Genomic DNA, 19,152 nt, shown 5'->3' with positions numbered 1-19,152 from the left:
GCCAGGCCAAAGGGTGCTACAGAGTTCATAGGTAGTTACGCAAAACAGAAAGGTCCAGGGACAGGTGAAAGCAGGAAACAGTTACTCATGTGGTGTTAGGAAAGCAAGCCGTGCTCACCAAGTTCTCTGATCTACACTTGGACATTCTTTTATTCTAGAAGGACATCCTTCATTCTGAACTTTAGGTTAGGCTTAATTTAGATGCTATGATGACTGACGGGGAATAAATGCATGTAATCTCAGGTTAAACTGAAGACAGACCTATCCTCAGAGCAGACTCCAAAAGGAAATAAGAGGACAGAACATGAAGGAACGCAGCTATCAGAGTCCTGGACAACACCCTCCCAACACGGTGAACTGGACACACCCAACAGGCAACACTAACAAGTATAATGGCATCAGCCTGATAATAATATATACTGTCATAGGAAAAAACAATGCCAAAGACATACAGGTTTCACTAAATTAAAAGGAACCAGTCTCTTGGTCCTTTGGGGGGTTTGTTTTGGAGGCAATTAAGTGAGAGATTCTAAATTTTAGACACAACAATTTTGTACCCTTAGGTGTTAAATCATAACTAGAAAATTTGCTTTATGATCACGGTCAGTGTGAAATTAGGCTACAAATCTATGTACAGAATGCACATTTCCCCCTGCTACGTGATATTTAAATTGTATGTGCCTCATTCCTATCATGAGATGATAAGAAATTTCTAGAAGTAGAGTGCTGGAAAAATGTTACATATATTTTAAATTTTGTTAGATATTACTTAACAACTCTCCATAGAAGTGTTTGGTGACTTATTTTTTTCCAGTTTTGTATTTTAAAATGAGCATACATAGAAGAAACAGCTATAAAAAATTAAATATTCATAGCTAAATGCTGCCTGGAAACTTTATCCACAGGTCCACAGTTCAGTATCAGGGGAATATGGACATAATTTTTAGAATTAATTTGAGGTAAATTGCCTGAGTCTATGACATCACTGAACATTTCTGATTCACCTAATATTATGCACAGGGGGTGTTTTCTACATACCAATTCTGTTATTAAATGAATGGTTGTTTCAAATTGATATGACCAGAAAACCCATCTGCTTTGCTGGGGAGAAGATACTAATTACCAAACATTGCACCTGAGCTGAGGTACAGACCATAATGCAGTCATCTTTACACACTAAGAATATTTTCTACTTCAAGTTATGTTTAAGTGATGTACATTTTCTATTGCCATGTGTACTGGGTTGAGTAATGTGTTTCCTCCCCACCCCCCAACTCATTTCCTTCTCAGAATCTCAGAATGTGACCTTATTTGAAATAAGGTCATGGCAGATATAATGAGTTGAGATAAAGTCACACTGTATTAGGGTGAGTCCTTAATCCAACATGACTGGTGACCTTACAAGCAGATAGCCATGTAACAGACAGACACGCCCAGATGGGAGAGGATGTGAAGACAAAGAGAAAATGGCCATGTAATCATGGAGGCAGATTAGAGTGATGCGTCTGCTAGCCAAGGAATGCCAAGGACTGGCAGTATCACCAGAAGCAAAGAGAAAGGCATGAAACAGATTCTCCCCTAGAGGCTTCAGAGAGAGCATGGCCCTGCCAGTACCTGGACTTTGGACTTCCAAACTTCAGAACTGTGAGAGAATACATTTCTGTTGTTTTAAATCTTGCCACTTGAGGCAGACTGTAGAAATTTTAAACGCTTAGTTTAGAGTTTTCAATGAGTCATATGAGTACCTTTTGCGAGGTTTCCAGCCTTAAGTCTGATCCTTAAATCAAATTTTCCTTTGGGCACTGTGCTCAGTTCCACACAGCCCCGCACAGTTCCACACAGCCCCGCACAATAACCGATGACTCTGAACCTTAACCCAGTGAGAGTCTCCTTTCCGCAGCCCAGTAGGAGGCCTTGGCTGGTTTCCAATCTGGAGGAACTAAATCTTCCTCCTTTTTTAGGAGTGTTTGTGGAAAGTCCTATCCCTTCCTTTTGGCCATGGTATTTCCCAACTGCCGAGACTGTCCTTCAGCTCTGCGCTGCCTGCGGATGGTAGCTGTGCTTGCACCCAGTCTCGGCGGCGAGCAGAGGCACGGTCTGGCCCGCCTGACGTAGCCCCGCTCACATCAACACCATGAAACGACCTTGCCATCCAGTTCCCTCCGTGATATATTTCTGTCTGCTGACACCAAGGGACAAAGTTATGAAACAGTGATAACCTGGTTCTTTATGTTGCAACACCAGTCTGTGAGTCAATGGTTCTCTTTCATCTGCTGATAATATTTCTCTCACTCTTTCACCACCCTCGGATTCCACCCTTGTTTTTATTTCCTTATAAACTCGCCTGGGACACCTACCCACTTTCTGTCCAGCCAGAATGAAATCGAGGTGCACCTGCATCTGAAGGTGGGATGGCTGGGTGGTCCCACCCAGGGCTCCTTTCGTTCCTCTCATTAGCAGCTCCATCCTGGAGAATAGATGCTGCCACATCACTAGTGAACTTTCCTGGTAGCTCAGCTAGCCAGCTGACTAATCCCTCCATCCATTCTCTGTTCTTTAGTAACTCAAAGGGCAGCAGGAAAATTATTAATAAAAAAAATTCAGGTATATAAAAAATAAATAATTCCACTCAGGACATGTTGCAGAGGTGTGAAACACTATGCAAAAATATAGCATTAAGATGACAAATCTTCCAACTTTGACAAGCCACTATTAACTGCTGCTTTTCCTGGTCTCATAATACTTTATTCACCTCAACTATAATTCAGTGTGGAAAAATGTTGTTAATGGGCTTGTGTTCCTGCCCCTGCGAAAATGAGTTTCTCCAAGGCAGGACTATTTTATGCCCTCACGTGGTAAGCGAATACCTGCATAAGTAAGTGACTTAGGCTTGCCCCCTGCCAGCCTCAGCTGGACAAAGCGATTGTCTCTTCTTTTTCTACCCTACATTCTTAGTCTTTGTAAGCTAATTTTTCAATTCTAGATACAAATTTACCCAAAACTTGATCATCGTGGACAACATAGGGGCCAGACTGCATTAGATCTTCTACTCATGATCTCATCTGGGGGCACTGTAGCAACATTTGAACATAGTACGGGTCAAGAAAAAGAGCCTGTCATTTAGAGCAGTGGTTCTCAAACTATGGTCCTGGGACCAGCAGCAGCAGCATCACCTGGGAACTTGTGTAAATGCTAATCCTTGATCCCTGCCCCAGAGCCTACTGAAGTAAAGACACTAAGGATAGGGCCAGGCACCATGTTAGAAAAAGCCCTCACTCAGGTTATCCTGATGCATGCTAAAGTTTAAAGGCAACTGACTCAGAGTAATGTCAGCCTGAAGGAACCCAGGGTCAGAAGTTGTCTCTTCTTGCTCTCTGGGAGAAGGTTCTCCCAAGGATCTGATGCCTGAGGCCCCTTTCGGTGTGGAGCAACCTTAGCTTCTAGCAGTACACTTACAGCCTGTAGCAGGAGTACAAGCTTCCCTGGGACTTCAGCATTGTTCTTTGGCAAAGAGCTTTAAGAAAGAGAGAAAACAGGGTCTTTTAAATGGCCAGGTTTGTGACATCTTTAAGGCTAGTCCATCATTTTTTGCTCGGGCAGGAGGCCAACTTGAAAAACTCATCAGAATCCCATACAAAGCCAGTAGGAGAGTTGGGGTTGAGGAAATAGGAATATAATAAAGTGTCCTTCATTAAGTGAGTAAAAATTTCAAACCAGCTTGGAGGCACTGGCAGAGGGAAATAGGAAAATGCTTCTAGAACTTGAAGCTTCTTTGTGCTTAATTTTCAAAGTCAAATACATGGCAAATGACAGAGCAGGATCTATGGTTTTTCGGGAACAAAGTGATTTGTGAGAACAACAACTTAAGCATAGACACTTACAAAGCTCTGGGTAAGGGGGTGAGGTGGGGTGAGAGGAGAGAGATGGACTATTTGAAATCTTCAGTCAAAGCATCCCTAGCCCCACAAAGGCCTCGGAGGTGGCTCTCCAGCCACTTGAGTGGTTCTTGGACATTCTGAAACCTAACTACACAAGACAGCCTTGGGAAACTGGCCTCCTCTCCACCCATACTTTAAAATAAGAGTTGACAAACTATGGTTCAAGGGGCAAATCTGGCTCACTCCCTTTTTTTTTATATTGCTTGCAAGCTAAGAATGGTTTCTACATTTTTAAACGATGAAAAAAAATTTTTTTAAGACTATTTTGTGACATTAAAATTATATAAAATTCAAATGTCTATTCCCATAAAGTTTTATTAGAACACAGCTCCACCTATTTGTTTACATATTTTGAACTACGAAGGCAGAGTTGAGACTGCATGGTCCTCAGAGCCCAAAATTTTGACTTTCTGGCTCTTTACAAGAAAAATTTGCTGACATCTCTCTAAAGCAAAGGGTTGGCAGTTCAAGATTCTAACCAGATACTGCATCCAGGTTAAGCTATGCATTGCTATATCCAAAGCAACTTCTTAACCCAGTTCATTCTTGTGGATTCCTGTTACTTATGTTGCTATGTCTAACTAATGCCTAATGACACAGTTCTGACTCTCATCATATCCCTCACTTTCCTATGCAGTCATAACTTCTGCCCCTCCATTCCCAGGGCAAGTAAAAGAAACTAATGTGAAAATTAGTTCCAATTACACATGGGTTGAAATCAGCTCAAAGCAAACATTTCTCTAAGAATATTTCCTTATTTCTTTCCCTCCTGCTGCATTCACCAACTCTTCCAAGTGTCCCCCCTTCAGTCACCAGAGGATCTGAAACAATTTGACATAATCTAAGTGCCAATGACTTTGTTCTTAAGAGGAGAGTTACTGCTACTTTTTTATTGAAAATATTTTCTAATTATTTGTTTCACTTACTAACTAAACTTAGATATCGAAAATTTAGGACTTGATTAAACAAAACAAATATCTGCATATAACTTTTGTTGCCATTTGCACGCTATGCCAATCTCAGCTGCACAAAAACCCCAAAAAACAAAAAAACAAAAAGCAACTCTTAAGGACCAGTTTGCAAACTGGGACGAGTACATTTTGGAGGGACTATGCTTCAAAAGTTGTGTTTATTCACCATTCATCAGCTACCCTGATTGGAAACATTTTAGGGAAGTTCTAACGCAGCACAGATGCTACTCAGGTGTTTGCCATCTGAAGACCAAAATAAATAACACAGAGCACCTCCCAGAAAAGTTGCCATGAATAACAAGCACATGGGGTTTGAGGTGGGATCCAGGGCTCCAGCCCAGGAGTCTTTAGCCTGTGAAACACACACTGCTGCCGCTTCTTTCTGGAACAAGCAAAGTGGGCCACAACTAGAAGTCTCACGCGTGAAGCACTCAACACTGCTACCTCAGAACCATGACACTGCATGGGGCAGTGAGACCACGCGAGCGCTGCACACCAGGTGTTATGCACTTACACACCTCAGTACAGCCACTGAGGCCGCACACTCACATTTTAATCTAAAGGCTGAGGAAGTCGCAAGCGGAAGAACTGCAAATGCACGTGCAGGTAAGCCAAAGTCGGACCCGGTTCTCTCACTCGTGTGGTCACACTGCGCCTGCCTGGGCCCATCCATGGTACAACTCAAGGGGAGTCATTTGACCCCCCCCCTTCCCTATTTTTAAGGGAGAAGAGGGCTGGGCTCACCTCCAGTCTCTTCCAGAACCTGCTCTCTGCTTCTGCATTTATTCTAGAGTAGTTTATTCTGAAGCAGGCAGGATTAAGTGTTTTCCTAGATGTCCTGCTGACACTCCACGCCTAAGGAGGACCAGCCACTTTCCTCTGTGAAGCTTGCGGACAGTGGCAGAATGATAAGAAGGGCCACAAATGGCCAGGCTCAATTCTTCTTGGGCCCCTGCAGAGCTCTGGGGCCACCTCTCCAGCCAGCCGCAAGAGAAGTGCAAAGGCAGCCGCCCAGCGCCCACAGGCAGACGGAAGTTTCGCTGGTCCTGCCATCGCGCGCACGACCCAGTCCACCTTGGAGCGCACTCGCGGATCGCAGGGTGGGAACCCGAGGACCGAGGATTGCCAACAGGTGGGCAGGTGGAAGATACTGCGTTCATTCTTGTAACCTCTGAGTCTGGGCGCCTCAGAGCCCTCCGCCTCTGCGCCCCGGGAGCGCCAAGACCTCCCGGCACCAGAGATCCGGCGCGCGACAACTGCCCGCGAGCCCCGGCTCCACTGACTTCCCAGTCCCTTCCTACCGCGGTGACATGTCTCTGCCCGTGCGCGCACCAGCGGTGCCAGCCTTCCCGGATCCCCGTGCTAGTTCGTAAACCGCCGGGACCAGAGTCTCAGCCCTGCCGAATCCCTTACGTCGCGTCCACAATATCCCAACCGCGCAGACCCTGCCCCGCCCCAGCCCGGACACCGGAGCCTACCCATGGTGGTGGCTCCGAGGGCTTCCTGCGACTGGCGAGCGAGGAGTCCAGCCGGGAAGACTTTTTTTTAAAGGTGTTGCTCCTATGACTTTGTCTCCAGGCCCTGCCCAGCTACCTGTACAGCTGGAGGTGTGCAGGCGTGGTGGCCAGGCTCCGCCCTCGCAGGCGCAGGAACAGCAGGGAGCAGAGGTTAGCGCACCTTGAGCCCCAGCAGAGCGACACCTGTCCGTGGCCAGAGCCGGGACTCCGCGGTTCTGCCCCAGGCCCTTAGGGGTGGGGAGAGGCACCGCTGCAGGTGGCAGCGGGAGACCTGGGCCAGAGACGCCCCCAACGTGAGCGCACAACTGAGCCACAGGGAGGGCTTGGTAAAACGCAGGTTCTCGGGCCTCAGCCCGATCTGCGGACGCGATAGGTCGGGGGTGAGGCCTGAGCATTTGCTTTTCTAAGAAGTTCTAAGGCAATGTTGATGTTGCTGCTCTGGGGACCCCACTCTGGAAACTTCTGTGCTGAGAGAAAAAAAACACATCTGTGTGGGGAAGCAAAAGTGGGTGAGACATTGGTCAGTTTCACGTGCGCATGCCCGGATGTGTGGCTTCTCCTGGAGTGTGAACCCAGAAAAGCATTTCTGGAGGATTCTACCTATCCTTCCCTTAAAAATACAACAACGACAACAAATAACAACGAAAACAATATAGTGATAAACTCCAGATCATTTTTCTGTTTCCTTGTCTGACTTGAGGGGTTTGTGCTCTGCAAACACTGAAAGGAACATTAAAAAGGGAAAGGAAAGCAAGTGTCTACTGCCTTAAAAAAAAAAAATAGTGGTAAATATATATAACATAAAATGTACCATCTTAACTGTTAAGTGTACATTAAGTGCCCTGAAGTACATTGACATTGTTGTGCAATCATCTTCAGAACTTCTTCATCTTTTCAAACAAACTCTGTACCCATTAAACACTAACTCTCCATTCCCCCTACCCTGGCCCCTGGCACCCCCACTCTACTTTCTGTCTCTATAAATTGGATTTTTCTAGGTACCTCATATAGCTGGAATCAAAAAGCATTTGCCCTTTTGTGTCTGGCTTCTTAATTTCTGCAAGGTGCATCCATATTATAGCATATGTCAGATTTTTTCCCTTTTTTAGGCTGAATAATATTCCATTGTATGCACGTACCACGCTTAGTGTGTCCATTCATCTGTCTCTTAACTTTTGAGTCTTAGCAAGTCCCCCAGGCTAACTGGAAGACTGTGGCATGGAGGGTAGCTTTGCCCTCTTAGGGCTTTCCTCATTGTGCATGAGGAGGAGAAACCTCTTCAGGGAGAGGCTCAGTTGATACAAACAGGGCAGTAGGTAAGGTGACCTAAAGGCATAGGGCTGCAAGTAAAAAGATTGCATCAGGTAGAAAAATGCAGCATTGACTAAAGGAAAGATAATTTGCTCCGGAAGGATTGAAAGCATGCTTCATAGTTGTTATTCCTGTCATCAGATAAGCCAGGGGTGGAAAGGGAAGCGTGTGATTGTTTATTTTGATCAAATTTTTCTTGACGGAATGGTATTTTTGTTGTTGAGCTCATGAAACAGAATTCTGGGCACTCTTGTTCTAGGCCATGTTAACCTAAAAATACAAGGTCTTTCAAAGTGAGAGGCAACTAGCATTTATTTGAGATCAAAGAATAGCTATTGGAGAAGCACTGATTCAGGCAGAAGCCCAAATAATATTCCAATTAGGAAACAGAGACGAGGGGAGACAGGGAAGGGGAACATTACATCAACAGAAGGAAGAGATTTCTATTGGTGTAGATGAGCTAACGTAGCAATGCTAATTCCAAACAATGTTATTAACTTCAGTCTTGTATCATAACTGCTTTCTTGTTATCTTTGCAAATGGTTCTTTGGGGTACAATATTGCCTTAGGCCCAGTCCAAAGTTTATTTTGCTTTGTTTTAACATTCTGAAGGTTTGAGGCAGAAGATGTGCAAGGCAGTTCTCTAAGGTGGCTGCTCCAGCTCCATTTTCAAGTGGTTCAATTTATTCTTTTTTTTTTTTTTTTTAACAGTCAGCGATTCTCAAAGTGGGGTCCTTGGACCAGCAGCATCAGTATCACTTGGAAATCTGTGACAAAGAAAATTCTCAGGTCCCATCCCAGATCTATTTAATCAGAAACTCTCCGTTGAGGCGCGGCCCACTTTTCAGGAGTTGTGAGGCAAACGCTATTTCTTCCATATGTTTAATTCTTCATTCAGCCTTTATTTATTTATCACCTCCAAGGGCAAACTACTCTGCTAGTGACAGGCATTGAGTAAACAGTCCTACACTCATGTTCTATGTTATCTTTTAAGCATAGCAAGTTACTCAAGATGGAGAAGCAAAAAGAACAAAACTCAAGGAAGAGATAAGCTCTACTGATTCTGGCACATCAGCCAATCCCTGGAATCTGCTAGAAGTCTCAGGATGGTCTGGACTCGGAGGGCAGGCATTTCTCACCAGGTGCTCTTTGGCATGTGGCGTATATAGAAGAATAACTTGGACTTGGGCGCTTCCATGTCCTCTACCCCATCTCGAGAGAGAGTAACATTCCTTATGCAACAACAATATTAAATATTTTTTCCTCTGTAGTAAAAAGATAAAAATTGTTCTCAAAAACAAAACAAAAAGCCAACAACAACAAAAAATAGAGGCAGAGTAACACTGCATAAGCCTCTATTTCACTCTCTCCTTCCCCTCAGCCCTCCATGTGTTGACTTCCTGAGGCTGCCATAACATATTATCACAAAGTTAAGCTTAAAATTGGTGGCTTGAAATAACAGAAATTTATCCTCACAGTTTTGGAGGCCAGAAACCTGCAGTTAAGGTGTTGACAGCGCATTCCCTCAGAAGGCTCCAGGGGAGAATCCTTCCTTGCCTCTCCCCACTCCTGGTGGTTCCAAGTGTTCCTTGGCTTGTGGCGGTTATCACTTTAATCTCTGTCTCTGACCTCAGGTCACTTTCTCCTCTGTGTCTTGTCTCCCTTTCTTCTCCGAGGGCACTTGCCATTAGATTTAGGGCCTACCCTAATACAGGAGCACCTCCTCTCAAGATCCTTAATTTAATTCCATCTGCAAAGACCCTTTTTCAAAATAAGGTCATATCCACCAGTTCCAGGGGTACATATCTGGCAGGGGGCGCTCCACTGAACCCACTGCACATCCCCCAAAGTGCCCCATGTGTGGCACTTGAATGTGCTGAATTGGCAAGCTGGTCCTGGATTAACAGAACTGTTGCTTGGCCTCAGAGGACTGTCCTCATGAAAACTACTGGGGGAGAAGAGAAGGTCAGTGGCTACGATGAGATCAGCACAAAATGGTTGTGATGAGTCATTGAAATCTAGACCCCTCGTCATTTTCTTTTCACTAAAGAATGGTATGGAGGTTTCATAGTAGTCTATTTCAGTAAGAGTGCTGGCTTAAAAGGTGGTTTGTGAAGTTCTTCCAGTAATAGAGTGTCATTTTCTGCAGCCCTGCCCCTCAGATTGCTTGGCTTTAAAGACGTTTTAATTTGGTCTCAGAGTTAGATTGAGTGGTTTTTCTATAAAGCAATGAGAACCACAATGGAGATGCTGATGGTTGAGGGGTAAACAACAAAAGTGGGTCCCACAGTCATCTATTTGAGAAGAAAGAGATTCTGCAAAATGGCCTGGAATAGGGGAAGGAAGAATTTGAGGTATAAAAATATGACTAAAAGTCATTTGGAAAACAGGTTCCAGGAGAAGAGAATCAGCAACCAATTTAAATTCATTCGAAAATACTTGTCTGGTGGTTTCACAACTTGCACCAACTCTGATGGACCCGAGTGCCTTACACTGGCTGCTGAGAACTAGTCTGCAGAAGTGCCTTGTTGAGCAATATGGGGAATACATACAAATATATAAGATGATTTCCTTTTCTTTAACACACTTTTCTTTATAACATTTCAGAATGACTTTAGCTGTGCATATTTATATCTGACCAAACTCTTCTTAAAGCAAGGGAGTGATAGTCCCACAATTCAGTGGTGCCTTGGTTGAGAGGGCAAAGGCTGAAGAGGCGGTGAGGAGGACCATGGGAACGCAAGCTTTCAGTAACGTCCCAGTGCAGCGTTGGGATGTAGACTCGCAATGTTTATTATATTAGGAAGAAAAGCCAGCACCACCACGGAATGTTTCCTGAGCATCCTCCTTTGATCAGGGAGTGGTACAACTACAAGCTTTCAAGAGACTCACAGATGATTTGAGAGTTACTGGCTTAATAGTGTTACCCTGTGTGATCTTGGGGCAAGTCACCTTCCCTCACTGGGCTTCATTTTCCCGTCTTGTCAAAGACAGATTTGCCCTCCAAAACTGGGCTCATTTTTTTCACACAGGTTCCAGAGTAGAAGCTGGTTGTGGCATTAGGTTTATTGTGAGGGAGAGACAGTATTGTCACTGTTGGAAGGTAATTATTTATGATCTGAATCATTATCACAGATGTTCATGTTGTCTTGTCCCTGTCTATTGTCAGCCATAAGTATAGTGTCTGGTGCTTAGTAAAATGCTCAATAAATATTTGTTGTGTAACCAATGAACTCATTTTTATAATAATGTGGATAAATCTCTTATTACATTAAAATATATATGTATATATTAAATATATACATTTATAGTTTATAAAATATACCCGCTCCAAATAAGAATGTTTTCTTTAATCAAAACCTTGCTAGTTGAACTTCAACAACAATCATACAATCATGCCCATGGTATTTGGAGGTAGGGGATGGAGTCAGGGTGGTTCACAGGCCACTGGGTTAGATGCCACCTGGATTGGTAAGATTCTCTGGAATCCTGGGGTACTGTGGGGGAGAAGGTGGGGGTCAGGAGCAGCATCTCTGGGCTGATTGAGCTCCAGTGGGAATTTGAGAGAATGTACGGAGAGAGTCCAGCCTCTGTGTCATGTTACTCTTTCCTTTTTGTAATCGCTTTATCGAGATGTAATTCACATACCATACAATTCACCCATTTAAAATGTACAGTCCAGTAGTTTTCAAAGTTGGGTAGCCATTGCCACAACCGATTTTGGAATATTTTCATCATGGTTGTAAAGAAGCCCCATATCTGTTAGCAGTCACTCTCTTCCCTCAGTTCTAGGCAACCAGTACTGTTTTCTGCCTCTATAGATTTGTATATTCTCAACATTTCATCAGTGGACATTTGGGTTCTGTCTGCTTTTTTGCAGTTATGAATTTTTTGCTGCTATAAAAATTTATGCCCATGTTTTTGTGTGGACATATGTTTTCATTTCTTTTTTGTATATACCTTGGAGTAGAATTTCTGGGTTATAAGGTAACTTTATGTACAATCATTTGAGGAACTGCCAGACTGTTTTCCAATACAGCTGCACTATTTTACATCCCTATCAGCAGTGTATGAGGGCTCTATTTTTCTCCACATCCTTACCAACACTTGTTATCATCTGTCTTTCTGACTGATTATAGCAATCCTAGGGGGTGTGAAGTGATGTTACTTATTTTTGTTATTTTAACATGTCTTTGCATTATATGTTAATGTATTTATGTTAAATCTAAATATATTTAATATATTTTAATATTAGTAGAAGTATTTAAAATATTTCTTCCATTTGTTTTCTTTAGAGCAAAGTGGGCAACTCCAGCTTCTTCTAGCTATAATGACAGTGTGGTCATTGGTGTGGGCAGAGTTAGTGCTGGGTTATGTCCTTACTGGTTGGGGTGGGGAGGTAAGGGGAGTAGAAGGTGCAGGGAGAGGGTGGTTATGGGGGTGGAGAAGGCAATGTCCTAGATTTAAGGATGAAGGAGGATAAAGAATAGATAGATCATTATACTTTGAACGAAAGATCTGTTTTAGGATAATCTATAAAATGTTGATTCCCTGTGAACAGCCTGCTCTTTCTGAATCATTTCTTTCCACAAATGCCTACTGTTCCTTAGCTACCAAGGTTTTCATGTTCTCTCTTTCCACCAAAATCTACTCTCAGGAAGAAATCTGGTAACTTACCCACACTATGTAATAAATGCCTGATAAGCCTCAAAGTGTTACTTTTCCTTGGAAATCTGCATTTTAACAGAAGAAGGGAAAAGCCACCTATTTAAAAGAAACAAAGGAGACTCTAGCTGTGAAATCGAGAGAAGGGAAGATGTTTTCAGAAGCAAGTTTCTTCCCAGCACTTAGGAAATTATACCACATGGTTATACCACATGGACCAACTCCTACGCACAAAACTGGCTTGTCCCGGGACAATGGGTTGGAGTGGTTGAGGTGGAGTCCAAGTCATAGTTTCTCCACGTCTTCCTCTTTCATCTTTATAGCACGGCCTGGTTTACCAGCTGCTGAGTGGAAAGCTATGGGAATTAGGGACACAGGTATAGCCTGGGGAGATAAAGACCTACAACCCAAACCTGGTACTCTCAGGTAGACCAGCAAAGAGAAAAAATGGGAGAACTGCTTTAGGGACACTAAATAGTCTAATCTCTGTCATCACCTGAGGGGCATACCACAATCCTACTTCAAATTAAGAAAGAAAGAAACAAACAAAAACTCAAATTATTTTTGACATGAAAACATATCACTTTAAGGGGGCAAATACAGGCCATCTGATAATTCTTCACCTCCATATGTTGAGAGAGCAAATAATTTATTTGTCATTCTCAAATAAAGTTTATTTTTTTAGGCACTTGGAAGAAACTGAAAAGAGGCCCATATGATAGCAAAATACAAGCAACTATACACATTGCCTAAATCAGCAGTAGATGCTGGTAGCTTTTCATTATCTGGAGTGTCACTACTTCAGAAAGCATTAGGAAAATGTATTTGGAAAAACTTCTTCCAGTTAATTAATTAATATAAAATCCCTGGGACATGTCAAAAATAAATAAGGAAGCAGGGATCTTTTTAATTTCTCCCATGTTCTCTTCACTGTTCTTTGGGGAAAAAAACCCCAACTCATTAGCCATTGCTTTTAGAAATTATCCCAAACTTCCAGGCATAAAAATAGTAATGTTGCATGTGTTATTGGTTTATGTACCAATAATATTACAATTTATTTATCATCTGATATAAGAAACATAGACACAAATGCCCTATTTTATTTACTTCAGGTTTAATTACACAAAACCAGAACTTGTCAAAATGCATCTATATAATGACCTGCTTAGTCAATTACTACAAATTAGAAATAATACAGTTGATGGAGTCTTGGGAATTTACTGTGAATAAATACAAAATATTGGCGCCTGGTTTACTCATATACAATTATTTAATTTTATTTTCTAGAATTAATAGAGATGTATTATCTCTCCAAATGCCATGAATAGGATAGACTGAGGAAATTCAGGTATTTTTATAGTAGGTCACTTAATTTATCTTTCCAATTTTATATCACTCAAATTTATATTATTGGCAAATAATAAAAAGTATAAATAATTTTTTTTAAGGCAATGCTGGCTGGGAAAATTATTGCTTGGCTATCGCCACGGGAACATAGGCTATTATCTATGCGAACACAACATTCTAACAATAAGCTTTCTGCTTCTGTACCCCCTCTTGCACACCTGACCTGTGAGTTGATAGGTAATGAATAGAAGAAAAACAGACCTTTGTGTTTAGATAGAATGAAGAATGAGATTTTGGGCTTAAAAACCCTGTACCTCTACATTTCAGGGCTGCTTAATTTGGGGTCTATGTACCCCTGGCAGACCCAGCTGGCTGAATAAAGAGTGTGTTCCCTACAACTCACTGTGTTCTGGTGGTCCATGTGTTTTTTGGGGGCTGGTGGCTACAACATTTGGAGGCCCCAGTGAGATCTCAGGGAGTGGCCCTGGGATCTAAGACTGGACCGGCCTTCGAAGCGGTTGCTGTCCCTGCTACGGATACAAAGGGGTGGCCAACCTGAGACATTCCAGGGCCCTTGAATGCCGTGACAAGGTTAATGCAATTGTCAAGGATGCAATTTTCAGGGCACGTTCTTTGTTCCTGGTCCTGACGGGAATTTGGAATCTCCAAAGCCTTGGTGTCTGGATAAAAGGTACCTTTCTGTTTCCGTTGACCAGTCATTGAGGGGTCCATGGAGAGACTAGATGCAGTCATATCTCCCAGACCATGGCCAGGCTGTAAGTTGCCGCATCCTGTGTCCTATTGTTGTGTTCTGTTTATTGTCTCTGCTTGTCTAGGTTGTGGGTGGCAGACTTCTCTGGGTCCACCTACACCCCAGTAATTATTCTCATCTGAGTGTCTGTTTTGTGTTTTCTGTGCAAGTGATGAGGAGAAACCTGAGTTCACAGAAGACACCCTTGGGGTGTCTCCTGCGACATTTCAAAGAAGGGTTCGTAGAGGAAGCTAACTATGGCATAAAGTTTTCTCCGGGCAGACTAAGAACACTATGTGAAGTTGAGTGGCTGTCTTTTGATGTAAACTGGCCTCCAGAGGGTTCTTTTGACAGGGGTTTAATGAGGAATGAGTGGAAGATTGTCACGGGAGACCCGGGACATCCCGATCAGTTTTCCCTACATCGATCAATGGTTAAATCTTGTTCAGAACCCTCCTCCTTGGCTCCGCCGGTGTGCCCTTTCTCTAGGGGCACAAGTTTTAGTTCTGGGCACCCCAAAACATGCAGCAACTGAATCTCCAAGACAGCCCAGTCCCCCAGTCCTCCAATCTCCACTGGAGGACAGTGACCTTCCCCCACCCTACAATCCAGGACAACAGAGGCCAAATAGCACCGCCTCACCTTCTCGGAGGGCCAGCAGGTAACCCCTCCTGCTCCCACTCTGGGCGGGGCACCAGCCGATACCACCACCCCGGCCATCCTCCCCTTACGAGAAGCACCACCCCAGGGGCATCACACCAAGATGACCAAGAGGAGGATCCTTTGATACTTTTAAATTAATTTTTTTGTAACCACAATTAGAACAAGCCACCTAAAAAATTAGACAGGTTGAATGAAAAAACAAACAAACAAACAAACAAACAAACAAACAAACAAACTACTAGAGACTGTCTCGGAATTTAAAAAGGTCTTCTCCCCTAAGGTAAAGTAAAACTATGTAATACTGTCAGTATTCTGTTAAATACGTTACCAACTTTAAGAAATGTTCTGGGCTTCTCAGTCATCATGGTAGAAGCCAACATTATAGCTTTATTTTGATCCATGAGGGATAGCAAAAATATCCTCCACCTGCACAAAGGTATCCATGTCCAAATCCCCAGAATCTGAGTGATATGCTACCTTACGGGGCAAAAAGGACTTTGCTGATGTGATTAAATTAAAGAACTGCTACTTAAAGCAAGGAGGCTCTCAATTCTGAGAGAAACTCACCCAGGTCCACGTGATGCAACGCCAGAGGGGCACGGTGGTTCCGGGTCGGCAGGGTGGTTCTGGTGGGCTTCTTCAGAATCCTGCTGACAAGGCTGAGAAAATATCAATTTAAGACTCGTCCAAATCTTTAGCGAATTCTTGTAAGAGTTTACTTGAGCCAAACTGACTACATATGCCAGGGAGCAAGAAGATCTCAAATGCGCCTGAGAATGACAGTTTTGTATCTCTCATACATTTGAAATTAAGGAGGGAACATAAATGAGATTAGAGAAAGCAAGGAGGGGATGGGATTACAGGACAGTAACAAAATTATGTGCTCTCTTGAGGGTGGGGATGGTTTATTTCAAAGGTGTGTCAATCTAGGTGCATAGTAACAGAGCACTTGCTTAAGGCAACGATTAACCTTTTGCTAAAAAGCTATAGTCTGGGGCGTGACTGCCCACCATGACCTGCCCAGTTAGGAATTTATGATCAGATCACCCTGTGAGCTCACTTTCCATGGACTCGCCCTTTCCCCTTTTTTTCTGTGCACAAGGAGAAGACGGGGTAAGAATATATCATAACTCTCTGTGCTATTTTTGCACTTTTCCAGAAGGCTAAAGTTATTTTAAAATAAAAATATTTTGAAGATATAACATCTAAATAATATGTTTTGATAGATGGTGGCAATTAAAAATGTTACACGTTTTTCTTTTATATTAATTGCCTCATTTTTCATCCTTGAAATTTTACTTAGCAAAAAATATTTTACATTTCTAAGAGCTATTTTGTATTATGTTTGAAGATGGAATATCTCCTTGAATCTCTCTGAGGATACAAATTGAAATTTCAAAACAAAGTCCCCTCTTACCCCACATTTCAGGGCTGCTTAATTTGGGGTCTGCATACCCCGGGCAGACCTAGCTGGCTGAGTAAAGAGTGTGTTTCCTATAACTCACTGAGTTCTGATGGTCTGTGTGTCTTTTGGGGGCTGGCCGCTACAACAGTGTTATTTTGTTACAAGGGTCATGATACACATGTCTCTCTAATGGTTATATAAGTCCTAAAATCACAAAATTATTTATAAAATACATTTATGAAACTCTGTTCCTTATAAAAACTATGTCTTTCCAAATACCAATGTGCTTTAATGAACGACTTGAAGCTTTTCTTTGTGATGACAAGCTATCAGGCATAGCTTCGTATGACTATATAAAATCATGTTTTGATTCTCAGGTTCTGCTACACGTGGTCCATGAACTTTTGTGGGCAGGAAGAGAAGAGACAAGACTATTTTTAATGGTTTTTCAGTCTCCTTAAGGCCTTTAAATAATTTCCTTTAACTCTCTGCTATTACAGTCTTAATTTTCTTCCTTAAGAGTGAGGCTTTGTTTTGTTTGTTTTTCTTTCTTTTTTCTTTTCCTTTTTTTTTTTCTATGAAGGAATAAGTTAATTACCAAAACTTGGTGGCTTAAAACAACAGAAATTTATTCTTTCATAGTTTTGGACACCAGAAGTCCAAAATCAAAGCGTCAGTAAGGCTGCTTTCCTGGAGATGCTAGGGCAGAATCCTTCATTTCCTCTTCTAACTCTGGTGGCTGCCAGCATTCCTCAACTTGTGACCACATCACTCTAATCTCTGCCTTTGTCTTTACATGGCTTTCTCCACTTTTGTGTATCCTCAAATCTCCCTTTGCCTCCATTTTTATAAGGGTACTTGTGATTATATTTAAGGCTTACCTGGTAAATCAGGCCCATTTTAACTCAACCACATCCTCAAGGACTGTTTCCATATAATTAACATTTACAAGGTCTCAGGGATACAGACCTATTTTGGAGAAGGCCATTAGTCATCCTACTACACCTACTGATCTACTTTTTTTTTTTTTTTTTACTGTTGTTGGTCGCTTCTAGGACTCTCACCTCCTTTGGGCAAGGTCACTGGTAGCACATAAAGCAACTGAGATGTCACCTCAGTGAAACATGACAGAGGTTGCCACATTTGGCATAACAGACATGGTCTCAGTCAGTGGCAAGAAAAACTCATCCTAGGTGCAAAATTGTGTGACTATGGAATGGCGTTGAATTGATGAGCATTGGGGATAGGTCTTTCTTTGAAGCTGGAGATGTTACTGAAAGCTCTAGATCCCAAAATATGTAAATGTATTGGTAAAGTGGACAGTTGTTTGTCAAAAGCTCATGTTTACATATGTGTGTGTGTGTGTGTGTGTGTGTGTGTGTGTGTGTTATTCAGGGCCAGCTACATAATTTATGGATTTGGGCCTGGTGCAAAATGAAAACATAGGGCTTTTTGTTCAAAAAGTACCATTAAAGGTACTGAAATATATAGCTTTTTCTTTCTTCCACAGTTTCTCTCTTGACTTGTCATAATGTTCATTTGCTATTTAATGTCATTTTAAGTAAAGAAAAAATTTTAATTATTAGCATGAATTTTACCGTTCATTTTTGTATTACACGATGCTTGTTTTAAATGCAAGTATAAGTATATTAACTCATATGCAAAATCATAAAAATTACATAATACATATTTCATAACTTATGCATGCATATGTATTTTGTTCTCATAAGAACAGTGAAAGCACCATGTGAAACTAACTTACTGTTTTTATTTCATTTCTTGCTACACACACATTCTACCAATACTCTTAAACTTCGCCTTACTAATGAGTAAGGAGGTCTGAAAGGAAAAGGAACTATGAGCTGCCCTATCTGCCTTTTTCCTTCTGTGTCATCGTTTCCAGTATGTCATTGGCTAACACAGAGAATAAGAATACAAGTATAAGAAAGGATATGATAGGGTTCCTTGGTTGTGTTTCTTAGAGTGGCATTGCCTTCTCTCTGTACTGGAAGCAAATTCTGGTTGGAAAGGAAAGTGTGGCCTCTCGGGGCTGTCAGCACCCCTGCGTACTTAGTCACAGATACAACTCTTTACCTTGTACCCACTCTGGGTCTTGCTGAATTCCCACACATCACAGGTCCACTGGAATCTCACGGGCTGTCGTGAAGGCGATATGCAGATGGGGCAACAAGGAAGGATGGCAGACAATGCATATGAGTGCATCTCTATTGCTCATGCTTATGCTCCAGTGTCCTGTCAAACTTCACCTGCAAAACACAAATGTAAAGATAGAGTTAAGAATTTCAGGGTGGTATAGCAGAGCATTAAATGAAGTGCAGGTCCCTTCTGAGCTCATGGCCCTGGGCGACTGTACAGGTCATATGCCCATAAAGCCAGCTCAGGTTTTATTTGTCTTTACAAAGTATAAAAAATGTTTAAGGATTGATTGTTCAGTTTGAGTTCTTTTATACTTTCTCTGTCCCAAGCTTTACTAACATCACTGTTAGTAACATACTAGAAATCCCTCAAGCTCAGGAGTTAGGCATACCTGATTTGCAATCTCGGTTTTGTTGCTTATTTTGTT

The 19,152-nt window shown here is 42.3% G+C and overlaps 1 protein-coding gene across 3 annotated transcripts in view; it reads right to left on the bottom strand.

Annotated features, from left to right (window-relative positions):
- SLC15A1 (solute carrier family 15 member 1) overlaps nucleotides 1-18,833 on the bottom strand; it is a 55,182-nt gene extending 36,349 nt beyond the window's left edge. Inside the window, exons 1-2 of one of the 3 annotated variants that reach the window (XM_036228863.1) lie at nucleotides 18,663-18,833; nucleotides 15,731-15,822 (exon numbers count right to left, since the gene is read on the bottom strand). In XM_036228863.1, the coding sequence (XP_036084756.1) occupies nucleotides 15,731-15,822; nucleotides 18,663-18,700 (130 nt within the window). In that variant the 5' untranslated portion in view covers nucleotides 18,701-18,833. Of the gene's footprint in view, nucleotides 1-1,745; nucleotides 3,200-6,387; nucleotides 6,587-15,730; nucleotides 15,823-18,662 lie in introns of those variants that run through there. The other 2 variants (XM_016123200.2, XM_016123201.2) reach the window with 2 other exon arrangements.
- Nucleotides 18,834-19,152: the final 319 nt, after the last annotated feature.

The sequence above is a fragment of the Rousettus aegyptiacus genome, unplaced genomic scaffold (genome assembly GCF_014176215.1).
Source record: "Rousettus aegyptiacus isolate mRouAeg1 unplaced genomic scaffold, mRouAeg1.p scaffold_m13_p_11, whole genome shotgun sequence".
Lineage (NCBI taxonomy): Eukaryota > Metazoa > Chordata > Mammalia > Chiroptera > Pteropodidae > Rousettus > Rousettus aegyptiacus.
Note: the sequence above shows the minus strand (reverse complement) of the source record. Positions and strands in the feature narration are given on the sequence as shown.